General features: G+C 41.6%; 1 protein-coding gene and 1 long non-coding RNA gene across 2 annotated transcripts in view; one reads left to right on the top strand and one right to left on the bottom strand.

Moving 5' to 3' along the window:
- Positions 1-14,579, top strand: part of LOC143770350 (uncharacterized) — a 62,798-nt gene that overhangs the window by 24,891 nt on the left and 23,328 nt on the right. The window lies entirely within an intron of this gene.
- On the bottom strand, positions 8,038-13,061 carry LOC143770348 (cornifelin homolog). Its single transcript, XM_077259904.1, has 4 exons — positions 12,910-13,061; positions 10,477-10,588; positions 9,707-9,843; positions 8,038-8,511 (listed from the first exon to the last, which is right to left on the bottom strand). Exons 2-4 carry the CDS (start codon positions 10,580-10,582, stop codon positions 8,422-8,424), a joined length of 333 nt encoding a protein of 110 aa, XP_077116019.1. The 5' UTR covers positions 10,583-10,588; positions 12,910-13,061; the 3' UTR covers positions 8,038-8,421.

Genomic DNA, 14,579 nt, shown 5'->3' with positions numbered 1-14,579 from the left:
CACTGTCCTCGTGTATTTCCTTTCTATGGACAGATCGCGAGATACATACATGCCTTTATTAATATATGCCACTAGCCTGTATTATGCTTGGCGTTCATGCCCCTCTTGCTGCCCTTTGTAAAAATGGCCGCCGCTCATCATAGATCCATCTGCGCAAGCGCGTGCTGCTCCAAATCTGCTCCGGCTGCTGATCATGTACTTCCGGTTCACGTGGGGCCCCGTGTGCTTCCGGTCGTCGCTCGATCTGTTGCTGGGCGGACGGAGGCAGCGCTGCACAGCTGAATACCCTGTTCCAATATTGGGTCTGTTATAAATTAGTCTGATTTGCCCACATACTATTATGCGCCCCCTGAGGAAGGTATACGTGCCGAAACGCGCGTCGGGGTGATCTGATGTCCCCTGGGCTGGTCCGGATTCCCTGCAGCAGGTATATGTTCACTATTGTGCTTTTTGTTATGTCTATAGCCACATCACTGCTGGGTACTTCTGGTTATATTAGGTCATAGATATCGTGGCTGTTTGATACTCATTATGCACTGATTCCTTGCTATGCTTTATGCCCGTTTAGTTACATGGGCTGTTTCTGGACCATCCCTGGGGACATTAGACCTTGGGTGACTAGTTTTTCCATGTTGCCTTAGGCATCTTTTTCATCTACTGGTCTCACCGTATACTGTTTGGTCTTTTATTCGTGTATTTTTACTATTTACTAATAAAAAGTGTGTTTTGGATTCTATGACTGCATCTTTTTTGCTCTTAGTCTATGATTCTAAATCAACAGTGCAACTTCTACCTGTTACACATACCTCTTGATTTGTACCTCCTGGTGACTTGACCATTCCCTGCCATCCTGCTTCATCAGCCAGCAGCTACTCCATGGATTCAACCCAGGCCCCCCACTTACCAAACCAGATCTCTATACAGGGGTTCAAGTTTAAAGGCCATGGTCCTCCTGGGACCTGATAGACCAAGTGGCAGAGCTACTCCGTGGAAGCCCTATTTACAGCTGCCCAGAGCTACTTTAAAATTAGCCGCTAGTTTACTTCTATGTTACTTCCTTATAAAGAGATTCAACCCTGGGTTGGATTTTGCCCATCCAATGTAAACCATAAGACTTCAAAAATACAGGACATTTATCAGTATGAAATTACATGGTACAACCATGCTTAAAAGTTAATGGGGTGCCCAGCAACTTTTTATATAGATGACCTGTACAGTATCCGATTGGTGTCACCTCCAGTATCCGGATCCAGAACATCATAACTCCATATGCTGTTTATCCACTGCTGCTAGGCACTACAGATATATTTCTGTTCTCCTCAATGATGCATCCAAAGGATAGGCGTCACGAGAATTTCTCACCATCAATGGAAGACTGGAGACATCTGAATTCGAGGCAAGGTTTATTTTATTGCTTGCTAGCAAGGAGACAAGTCAATGGTCATCAGGTTGTCCGACGCTAATATGTTTTGATCAAGCTTTATATAGAAAATAAATGGTGTGGCTAAAATGCTGAATGTTCATAAAATAAAAGTATGTTGAAACACGTTCTTGCAGGAAGCTATTGATAGTTTTCTAAAGAATTCTGAGTTCCTCAGGTGCTGTTTACAGCTTCTGCGCACTTCTCGGGAATTCAGTCTTGAGTGTTACCGTAGACCACAGAGATAACATCTGATATGTTATGTTAGTATCTTTCGTATCACGTTATATACTGTTTGTTAAAACCATAGTTCTATAACTAAGCTTATACATTTTTAATCTGTATATTGATATGATATAAACATTTTGGGTAATAAGTATAGCAATAGGTTATCAATATCAGATTAGTGGGGATCCGATGCTTCTTACTGATCAGCTCAACAAAGAGCCAGAGTACCCCAGATCCATAAACTTTTAAGTGGTCTCTAATGGTTACTAAAAGTCATCTCCTCTTAAAGAGAATAGGAATGGATCTGCAGTAAACAGGAACAGTTTATAGAGTTTTGATGTTCTGGCTCCATTTAATGGAGGTGATTCCGACAAGAACGCTCTTTTCATTGGCTTTCGCGACTATTTTTCTTTTATAAGTACATATGGATGTGACTTTACATGTGAATGGATATTTCGTTGTAATGTTTTGGGATGTGGACTCGTAAAATTGACTGCTTTATAAAAGCGTAACTTTCCTCCATATTATACTTCAATTAACCATGTCCTGGACATATGGAACACATTTCCTGCTGATTCTAGATGGGCCATATGGCCTTAATTAATGTAAGCTCGCTTCCTTGAGTCTGGAGTTGTTTTCTAACTTCCCTAGCTCCGATTTACTGGAGGCACTGCTCAAAAAAAATTAAGGGAACACTAAAATCCCACATCCTAGATATCACTGAATTAAATATTCCAGTTGCAAATCTTTATAATCCTTATTCGTTACATAGTGGAATGCGTTGAGAACAATAAAACATAAACATGATCAATGTAAATCAAAATTAATATCCAATAGAGGTCTGGATAAGGAATGATGCTCAAAATCAAAGTGGAAAATCAAATTACAGGTTGCTGGAGGTCATTTTGCAGGGCTCTGGCACTGCTCCTCCTGTTCCTCCTTGCACAAAAGAGGATGATGCGGCCTGCTGCTGAGTTGTTGCCCTCCTACACAAACCTCCACGTCTTCTGCTGTACTGGCCTGTCTCTTGGCATGTGCTCCAGCCTCTGGACACTACGCTGACAGACAACTACCCTTCTTGCCATAGCTCGCATTGATGTGCCATCCTGGATGAGCTGCACAACCTGAGCAACTTCTGTGAGTTATAGACAAAGCCTCATGCTACTGCACCTCTAGGGGTGAGAGCAATGACTTAATGCAAAAATTGACCAAAATAACAGCCAAAAGGGATAAGAACAGAGAAATGGTCTATAGTCACCCGCTTTTTAATAGAGATTGTCTTGCTAATTGCCTATCATTTCTACCTTTTGTCTGTTCTATTTGCAGAACAGCAGGAGAAATTGATTTACAATCAGAGTTGTTTCATAATCTATATATATAATTGTCTAAGGTCCACTTCCATCTGTTTGTCTGTCTGTTTGTCTGTCACGGAAATCCCGCATCGCTGATTGGTCACGGCCAGCTGGGCGTGACCAATTAGCGACAGGCACAGTCCGGCCGCGAATTGGCCCCTCCCTACTCCCCTCCAGTCAGTGCCCCCTCCATACTCCCCTCCAGTCAGCGCCCACATAGCGTTTTAGCCGTCCGTTAACGCTGCCATTAACCCTGTAAGTGTGACCAACTTTTTACTATTGATGCTGCCTATGCAGCATCAATAGAAAAAACATATAATGTTAAAAATAATAATTTAAAAAAATAATTATATTCTCACCTTTTGGTGTCTGCAGCAGCCTTTCCTGCTCCTCGTGACGATCCGGTCCCAAGAATGCATTGCGGCAATGACTCCAGATGATGTAGCGGTCACGCGAGACCGCTACATCATCACAGGTTATTGCCGCATGGCATTACTGGGAACGGAGCATCTTGAGGAGCATCGCTAAACGCCTGGTCTGGATCCGGGGGCCGCCGGATGGTGAGTTTATAACTATTTTTTATTTTAATTCTTTTTTTAACAGGGATATGGTGCCCACATTGCTATATACTACGTTGGCTGTGTTATATACTACGTGGCTGTGTTATATACTGCGTGGGCTGTGTTATATACTGCGTGGGCTGTGTTATATACTGCGTGGGCTGTGTTATATACTACGTGGCTGTGCTATATACTACGTGGCTGTGCTATATACTACGTGGCTGTGCTATATACTACGTGGCTGTGCTATATACTACGTGGCTGTGCTATATACTACGTGGCTGTGCTATATACTACGTGGCTGTGCTATATGCTACGTGGCTGTGCTATATACTATGTAGATGAGCAATATACTACGTGGCTGTGCAATATACTATGTGGCTGTGCAATATACTATGTGGCTGTGCAATATACTACGTGGCTGTGCTATATACTACGTGGCTGTGCTATATACTACGTTGCTGTGCTATATACTACGTGGCTGTGCTATATACTACGTGGCTGTGCTATATACTACGTGGCTGTGCTATATACTACGTGGCTGTGCTATATACTACGTGGCTGTGCTATATACTACGTGGCTGTGCTATATGCTACGTGGCTGTGCTATATACTATGTAGATGAGCAATATACTACGTGGCTGTGCAATATACTACGTGGCTGTGTTATATACTATGTGGCTGTGTTATATACTATGTGGCTGTGTTATATACTACGTGGCTGTGCTATATACTACGTGGCTGTGCTATATACTACGTGGCTGTGCTATATACTACGTGGCTGTGCTATATACTACGTGGCTGTGCTATATACTACGTGGCTGTGCTATATACTACGTGGCTGTGCTATATACTACGTGGCTGTGCTATATACTACGTGGCTGTGCTATATACTACGTGGCTGTGCTATATGCTACGTGGCTGTGCTATATACTATGTAGATGAGCAATATACTACGTGGCTGTGCAATATACTACGTGGCTGTGTTATATACTATGTGGCTGTGTTATATACTATGTGGCTGTGTTATATACTACGTGGCTGTGCTATATACTACGTGGCTGTGCTATATACTACGTGGCTGTGCTACATACTACGTGGCTGTGCTATATACTACGTGGCTGTGCTATATACTACGTGGCTGTGCTATATACTACGTGGCTGTGCTATATACTACGTGGCTGTGCTATATACTACGTGGCTGTGCTATATACTACGTGGCTGTGCTATATACTACGTGGCTGTGCTATATACTACGTGGCTGTGCTATATGCTACGTGGCTGTGCTATATACTATGTAGATGAGCAATATACTACGTGGCTGTGCAATATACTACGTGGCTGTGTTATATACTACGTGGCTGTGTTATATACTATGTGGCTGTGTTATATACTATGTGGCTGTGCTATATACTACGTGGCTGTGCTATATACTACGTGGCTGTGCTATATACTACGTGGCTGTGCTATGTGCTACGTGGGCTGTGAGACTCTTTTGTTCAGGGCCCTCAAAAACCTAGAGCCAACCCTCGCTTCAGAGATTGGTCGTGCCCGGCCGCCGCGACCAATCAGCGACAGACGCAGTCCGGCCGCGAATTGGCATGGGATTTGAACCACGCTTCGCTAATTGGTCACTCCCTGCCGGCTGAATCCTGTGTATTCATTGCATTATTCTGAGATCTTCATAAATAAACTACATACATATTCTAGAATACCCGATGCATTAGAATCGGGCCACCATCTAGTTGGACATAACTGACTTGGAGTTAAACTGTGTTGTTTGTGTTCCCTTCACTTTTTTGAGCAATGTATATTGTAAGATGGCCAAAGAGCAGGTTCTTGAGTGGAGATATGTCGCATCGAGGTAATTTCGGTGATATAAGCCCGGTAAAGCATGGTCCAGCAAGTATAGTGCTGAGAGAGTTAATATAGCGTATGGGGGCCGGATTTTACTAGCAGTCCTTGAGATGAGTGAAAGTGGTTGCTGACATATACCCACCCAGGGGGAGTAGTTTGGGGTAAATCATTGGACAATGAAGAAAGGAAGATCTTGTGACTATTGTACTGGCAGAATACTGTTGTAGAGGATCCACCCACTCAGAAAGAGTGGATGGGAAGTTAGAGCATGAGAATCAGTACAGTTCCTGCACATATTAGACCGGTATGCACAACAGAAATAGCTTTGACTTGTTTGGGGGGGGGGTGGGGTGCAACGACCATACTTTTTTCCAGGTTTTGTGTTGGTTAAATAAGCAGCGATATTTGGATTCTAATAAATATGTATCTTATTTTATACAGTGCAAAGATGTAAAATAAAAAAATATAGAATTACTGACCTCATAAAAAGGAAGTACAAGAATCTTTCCAACTGATCCGTTTTGTCCACTTTAAAAAACAAAACTAAACAACTTGTGTGTTTTCACTGGAAACCCACCTGAAAAAGCTCTAAAATAACAAACAAAGGCCAAAAGGAATGAACATATGTGCAGCAATGTCAAAAAGACTTGCTGTGCATATTTTCCATCTTTTAAAACTCGTTTTTATCACTTCAGGCTTCGAAAACTGTGAAACAGGTTAAAGAAGTGACATGTCCATTTTTTTGGCGGCTTATCGAGAGCCGCCACTATTTTATATACGTAGTTTAATCTGTGTGGCCCCCTCTATTTTATTATTGTAGCATCGTTACATCCTCCAGTCAAGTGCTGTAAATGGTGCAGGAACGCTGTGGCAGTGGTATACTGTAGCTAAAGTGTTGGAGTAAACAACAGCAGCAGGCTTATGTCGTGGAGGGACTAGCTTTAGCTGGCAGCAGACGATGCTGTGCTCTAGACTATATTATATATTGTATCCTCATTGTTTTCTTGATGAATAGAACAACTTCTTTATATCACAAGTAAAACAATATATTCTCCCATAAGGTCTGCATGTTAAATGATTCTGCTGAAATCCACTGCCAGCGAGGGATGAAGTAGGGATAAGTTATCCCCTTAGGCCTTCTATTAGTCTGTATTTGTTGTTTGTCTTGTGTGCATTGTTTTAAACAATCAAATTAAAGGTTATATTTTAATAATTTGTTCAAGGACCACAAGTGACCCACATGTCATTCCCACGCTCAACCATAAGAGGTTTTTACTATGATTATTTTTTATTCAATACAGCAGCCAAATGTTAGCAGCAAGTCAATATGAGAATGCAAATTGTGCTTTGCTCCTTGACATTTTTTCATATTTGCAATTTAATTTTTTTCCCACTTTCTTCCAAGAGCCATATATTTTTATTTTCTCTGTCAAAATAGTCCTGTAAGGTTTTTTTTTTGTTTTGCGGCGTAGTTTTCAATCATATCAGTCATTTTAGTTTACAAAGTACTGAGAAAGGGAAAAAAAATTCCAAGTGGAATAACATTATGGCAAAAAAATAAAAATAAAATGCACATGTGCATTTTCTAATTATAATGTTCATTGAATCGTAAAAATTGTCTCTGTACAGGAAGGTGGGGCGGGTCTTTGTCTCTACATAGGAAGTGGGGGTGGGTCTTTATCTCTACACAGGAAGTGGGGGTGGGTCTTTATCTCTACACAGGAAGCGAGTCTTCTCTACACAGGAAGTGGGGGTGAGTCTTTGTCTCTACACAGGAAGTGGGTCTTCTTCTCTACACAGGAAGTGGGGGTGAGTCTTTGTCTCTACACAGGAAGTGGGGGCAGGTCTTTGTCTCTACACAGGAAGTGGGGGCAGGTCTTTGTCTCTACAAAGGAAAATGGGGCGAGTCTTTGTGCATGGAAATGGGGCAGGTCTTTTCTCTACAAGGATAGTGGGAGAAGGTCTTTGTGTCTTCAGAATGTGGGGGCAGGTCTTTGACACTAAAAAAAGTGGAGATGGGTCTTTATCTACAGGAAGTGAAGGCAGTCTTTGTCTCTGTTTACGGGAAGTGGGTGTTTCTAAGGGAAGTGGGGGTGAGTCTTTGACTCTGCAAAGGAAAAAAGAGTGGTCTTTCTTTCTTCAGGAGAAACAGGTCAGTTCTTTGTCTACACAGGAATTGAAGGGGCAGGTCATTGTCTCTACACAGGAAGTGGGGGCGGGTCTCTGTCTCTACATAGGAATTGGGGGTGGGTACTTTATCTTTGTCTCATTTTTGGGTCTTTGTCTCATTTTTCCTTCTCTCCTGCCTGTCAAGACACCACCTCTCAGTTTAGGGTGAGTCATTGCACAATGGATTCTGTGAAATGGGAGAAAGGAAGATCTAGCGCCTATTATACTGGCAGAATACTAGAGGATCCATCCACTCAAAAAAGAGTGAATGGGAAGTTACATAGCATGAGAATCAGTACATTTCTTGGACATATTAGACATATTATACAACAGAAATAGCTTTGACTTGTTTGGGAGGACAATGACGCAAAGACCATACTTTTATGTGAAAGGAGTTGCTGTTGAATGCTATAGCAGTTTGCATAAAACTCAAATAGGTTAAATAAGCAGCGATATTTAGATATATATTTATTATAATCTTATTTTATACAGTGCAAAGATGTAAAGAAATAACAAAAATAGAATTAACATTAAATACAGGAACGCTCATTCACTGGTTATATGAAGAGATGCGAGAAGTTCAGGAATCTTTCCAAATGTCCCAACATGTCATAAAACTAATGGGATACGTATAGGGGCTTGTTTTTGTATGGACCCTATATAATATGACGCTGCTTCCTTCCACGTTGGAGATTATGTAAAGATAAAGCGGCCAATGGTCTCATCACTCCAACTCCACCCAGGGAGGATGTCGCAGCAATCAATCAAATCTGTCAGTCCATGAATGCTCTGCAGGTCTTTGCAAAGTAAAACATTTGCCTTTTGCACGGTCTTATTAATTTCTATGTTTTAGCTCACGAGCCATCTGACACAGTGTGCACTGTCCGCAGCATGCGAAACATACCCAATCATTGCAGATGCTTCCCTGTAATGCAAAAAAAAGAGAGTTCAGAATAGGATCCACAAAGGGTGTGTATATATATATATGTGTGTGTATGTATATATATATATATATATATATATATATATATATATATATATTTTCTTATATATATTATGTCTTTTACATATATATATATATTTTTAAATTATTATTATTATTAGCCTTTTGTTCGGATATATTATGATTTTTCTACTAATTATTTATTGTTTTTGTGTGTTATATACAGAATTGTTTTCAATATTGTAAACCCCGATGAGCAAACACATCCGAACCTTCTTGGTCCAGCATCTAGTTTGGACCTCAATGGCAGCCAGAGCAGGGCAGGGTTCATTTCTGCTCCGGCAGTTCAGTTCACTGCCCAGTATTCTGGACGCCTCTGCTGCCTGCTAGGACCACTGTCTAGTCAAGGGACGTAGTAAGCTGCAGTGGTGGCCACAATGCCGATGGAGAACTACCAGAGCAGAAGTGAATATTGCCTTGGTCTGGCTGACATAGAAGACCAAACTGGATGCCGGACCAGGGCGATGTATATCTTTTTGCTCCTCTTTAATACCCAGCTATTCTCCTGCCCCCCATACATGTGCATGCTTAGTTTAGCAGAGCATCCATGTGACCTTAATTGGGGAGGGGAGAAAGCCGCTGCCTGAGTACAAAGGGATCAGGCATTTAGCCTCCATACACATTAGAGAGTCAGGTAATGCTGAAAAGGTTGGGATCCGCCAACTTTGTGCTACTGTGTGTGGTTATCCTTAGACTTGTGGGCTTAAGCCCTTCATGCACATTAGACTAAAGTTGGCCGAGCCCTCCGATAACAACAGGTTCAGTCGACAGTTGTATATGTATGGGAGCCCCGGACCATTTAATGTTGGGGGAGTTAAGGATTTGGCATGTCGAATTTTGGACTGCCGATAATAATCTTTATATAGCGCTAACATGCTGATCCTCATGTTCCCCCTCTTATAAGTCACCAACAGACATGTCGGTTCTCAGACACTACAGCAATCAGCCGACATATGAGAAAAACACTCAAAGGCGCTCATCATAGACAGAATTTCTCCCATGTGAACCCACCTAGGAAATTGCAAACAGCGGGAGTGTAAAGTTTTACTCATTCCCCCAGATACGTCAACCTCTCTTGTCTAAAAAAAAAAAAAAAAAAAAAAAAAAAAAGTCTTACCGGGATATGATATTTTTCTCTTAGGCCAGTCCGCATGGCGATCAGGGTGCCTGGAAGAAACGGCAAGCAGCAGCACTCTCCATAGTCTGAAGCCACTCTACATGCCAAAATGCAAGGGACAAATGTTCCACAGAGACCTTAAATAAGGAAAAAGAAGATGATTCGAGAGGGCAAAATAAATACATAAAGCTATGAACAGTCACATAGAAGCCACATGGATCCTTGAGATTTGAAGGGCTTTATTACAAAATTAAAACTTAGGTAAGCCATGTATGACCTCAAACGTTCCTGAGAATTGGAGGACCCAACGTTCCCTGTGTGAAGCAAGCGATGGAGAGCATGTGTGACCAGTGAATGGAGCAGTGGTTGCACATGTCCACTAAGTTCTCTTTTCACAAGGGACTATGTGATGCCTTACATTCCTGTGGATAGGTGTCCTAAATTAAATTTTTTATGGTTAAACCCTTTAACGATCGCATAAATGAGGCTCCATTGCAACCTGCAAGTTGCCAAAATCCAACTGGTTCTTTCTTTTAGTGATTTGCCTGTCACTGAATCTTGAGGGCCGCAATGTGACCCCATTCACGAGCCATGTAGCAGCGGCACAGAACAATCTTTGGCCACACGCACTGATGGACATCTCTATCATTACAATGCGTTGTTGGGTGCTCAGTCTACTCTCTATACCCTCATATTTTAAATTCAATATGGTGACTATCTCCTAGGTTTTATCTATCAGACGATAAAAGATGTTTTGTAGGTGGACTTACAAATTCCCATGTCTTCACAACAGTCCATGACGTCGGAGTTCCACTGGCTGCTAGTGGTGCCATATGATTGCATGGCTTGGGGCTGTTGACTGATTGGATAAGACATTGTGACCTGTAAGAGAAGAACATGCAGTAGGATAAGGCACAAACATCATGGCATGTACTCTATACAGTGACAAGTACAATCCCACGAGAGCGCGTTCGCGAAACTGCACAAACATGTTGTCAGGAACATATGAGACCAGAGTAGTTACTGTAGGTCCTCAGAGACGTCTCATTCATCTGTTGAAGGTCAGTGGACCCACCTTTGTGCCCATATCGTCAACAGCTGTACACAACTTCTTCCTTTTGAGTTCTGTTGGGTCGAGCACCAATGAAAGTGTTTTTCCGGTGTTTGGCTTGCACATACATTTTTTTTTTCTATTGGGATTTCACAACATATTACATTTCTTGAACTATTATTATATTACTCTAATCCATCCAATATGGAGTAATAAAGGCTGTGCTCACAAGTTGAGGCTACAAACATGGCACCGTTTTCAAAATGTCTACAAAAGCGATGTGGTTTTACCACGATTGCGACACCATGTATGACCATATCTCTGAACCATATGCAGGTTAGGACTACACCCAATGGAAAAAGCTAAGGGGATGAAGAGGTTGCATTTATACCTGGTGCCGGAAGGCGACCCGAGGACGTGAAAAGACAGCAGAACATATTGAGGTGTCCCGTTACACATTTTGCATTCGAGGCTTCAGATTGTCTATTGTAGACATGCACCACCGACGACCAACCCACATTAATCCAGTGGGATTTCAGCTTTGTTTTCTCTGGGGTTTTCTCTTGGGTAGATCTCAAGACATATGAGCCAAGTAAGCTTTTGCTCAGAGAGGGGAAACCTCTGCTCAGGAGAGAAGAAGTCACATTGTGGTTAGCTCCGTCATTCTTTCTTTTCTCCGTGGAGGCACAAGCCACGACCATGGGCTGGTGATACTATATAGGTTGAGCGAGACTCCATGGAAGACCTTTCCGTTTGATGGATATTTTAGATTCCTGGTCAATTAACCATGACGGAGATGAGAATGAAATCAATGACCTTTTACTGCCCAACGTGGAAGGATCCGTAAAAAGAAAATAATTTGCCAACTGCACTAAACTAATATTTGTCCATTAACTCCCATTTACCAGCTCATGTGACGTTGGCAAATACCGTAATCCCAATGACCCGGGTAGGAGGAAAGGTGAATTCACCCATGATAGATTTTTTTTTTTTTTGTGACCAACATATTTGTCACAAAAGAATTTGGAGAAAGCCAAGTATGTTCCGCAGAGACAATCATGGTAAGACTTTCTGCCACATTGGGGTTGTGGATTTCTGCTGTGTCCATAACGATACCCAACTGACCCTATGAAGTAGGACTTTGTTCTTTGGAAAGTCTATATTTGGTATAAAAAATATTATTTTTTCTATGTCAAAGATTGGACGCCTTGCCCGAATTCGACAGATTCCGAATCCATGATATTCATTGTCGTGTGATAGATCCTAGATGGTTTCCATCAGACACAGAAATCATGACGTAAAGTTTTACAATGGGTTCTGTTGAATAGAAATGAGCGAATATGTTCAGAAAACAATCGCCGAATCAGATTTTGCCATATTCGAGACACATTGGTACCCTATTTGTGCCGAATTTAGGTTTCTGAACATATTCGCTCGTCTCTACTCCCATTGGCTTCAATAGTGTTTCGGCTATGTTCGGCGAATATTGCAAATATGGCAATCGTAATCCGAACCGAATATTGAAAAATTTGCTCATCTCTACAAGTCTGTTTTCATTACAGTGACATTACTCATTTTCGAAAAATCTTTTTTATTTTCCCTGCAGTATTCCATAATCCCAAACTTTAGATTCCTTTTAAAGGGTGTCAGTCGGAGACCTTTACACAACTCTAGGGCATGACCCAAGTTAGCGGGGATCAAGAAAATGACAATCGATAACACATGTATCTAACCATAGAAGAAAAATATGAAACACAGAAAAATTTGCCAAATCTACCCTGCCAGCATATGACAATTACACCTCTACAATAAAATATGGACTGGAATAAACAATAGGAGGCGCGATTTATCCAAAATGCTGCAAAATAAAATTGGAGTTATTGCCGATTGTTTTCGTAGCGAATCTGAATTCAGAACTATGGATAATTGCTCCAAATTTGCTAAATCTTCCCCAAAACCTCCGAATGAGCCAAGCGGTGATATTTTTGAAAAATGCAATTTTGCTTAAAATTTTCATCCAATGATCCATCTATAGCAATTTTGCCAATAAATATATATTCACAAAGACAGAAAAAAAATCCATAAGAAGTCCCCCTTCAATGTCAAAGCGATGACCAAGCAGAGGACAGTGGTCTGAAGAGCTGACACTTACTTGAGCGGCAGAGCTATTGAAGGCTGAGGATGCTGTCGGAGCTGTGACCGTTCAGCTCGGGTTCAGGCTTTTATTAAGGACCTGAAGCTGTGCTGGGAGGGTACGGAGAGAGAACATGACATCATGGCTACCTCCCTCACTATTTCTCCCTAGTTTTTTTTTTGGTCACACTCCTTGGGTTACGTGTCGATCACCTTCCTGCAGCCGCACCCTCTTGGTTGCACCTTTTATCTCCCTTCCTTTCTTGCTTTGTCCCCGATACCTGTCACATCTGTCATATGCGTAGACGGAAAACTTGATTTTCTACCTTGTAAGCCAGGGAGAACAGATTAGATCTGGAGGATTTCCTGTTGGGCAAAAGCAATATATTTTCTATTGCAAACTGCTTAAGGAAAAAGTTCCCTCTTTGGGTGAGTTTTTGGAGGAGTTATTAGTTTTTGTTTTTTTTGTTTTTTTTGTTTTTTGTTTTTTTTTAATTTTTAAAGCTTTTTTGGACAGTTATTTTTTTTCAGGAGACGCTTCCTAAAAGTGTCACCTATTTTCTTGTCTCCCACTAGGCGTTTTTCAAAACCTTTAGCCGAAGACAAATGCTTAAAAGACGGAACACATGAACAACAAATTGGTTTTCAAATATTTTTTCCAAGTGAATTTTCAGGCGTCCTTTGGAGCAGAACCAGTCCACAAAAAAAATTTCCTAAAAAAAAAAAAACCTCAGTGTGCACATAGCCTTACATATTTTCTTACATATTTTCTTATGTATCCATACACCTATATCACAGAATTGATCAGCAGGAGCAGCACCTAAAAAAACCACTTTGCGTCATTTAGGGTAACTAGATACAGGGCTGAATCATTGTCCTCTAGATAGAAGAAAATGTCACAAACCGATTCTGTGCACATGCCATTGTTCTCGGCAGCACATTATTGTGCTGTCAAGAGTGATCAATTTTAAGCAAATATGGAAATCCATTTCACCCGACGAAAGCTACAGTCTGCAAACTTCATTCCTTCATTCACTTTCAGATCATGTGGTATGCAGTTTGCAGATTGATCTAAATTTTATATTTTTTTTCTTGTGGGAATGTACCTTGCAGTAATATAGGCTGGATGTGAGCTCTGTGTATCTACCAGTAAAATAAGGTGGATGTGAGCTCTGTGTGTCTCTCCCAGTAATATAGGCTGGATGAGAGATCTGTGTGTCTCCCAGTAATATAGGCTGAATGTGAGCTCTGTGTGTCTCCCGGTAATATAGGCTGGATGAGAGATCTGTGTGTCTCCCAGTAATATAGGCTGGATTTGAGCTGTGTGTGTCTCTCCCAGTAATATAGGCTGGATGTGAGCTCTGTGTCTCCCAGTAATATAGGCTGGATGTGAGCTCAGTGTCTCTCCCAGTAATATAGGCTGGATGAGAGATCTGTGTGTCTCCCAGTAATATAGGCTGAATGTGAGCTCTGTGTGTCTCCCGGTAATATAGGCTGGATGTGAGCTCTGTATGTCTCCCAGTAATATAGGCTGGATGTGAGCTCTGTGTGTCTCTCCCAGTAATATAGGCTGGATGTGAGCTCTGTGTCTCCCAGTAATATAGGCTGGATGTGAGCTCTGTGTGTCTCTCCCAGTAATATACAGTGGGGCAAAAAAGTATTTAGTCAGTCAGCAATAGCGCAAGTTCC

Source organism: Ranitomeya variabilis, chromosome 4 (assembly GCF_051348905.1).
Source record: "Ranitomeya variabilis isolate aRanVar5 chromosome 4, aRanVar5.hap1, whole genome shotgun sequence".
Classification (NCBI taxonomy): domain Eukaryota; kingdom Metazoa; phylum Chordata; class Amphibia; order Anura; family Dendrobatidae; genus Ranitomeya; species Ranitomeya variabilis.
This window is presented reverse-complemented; position numbering and strand designations above follow the sequence as displayed.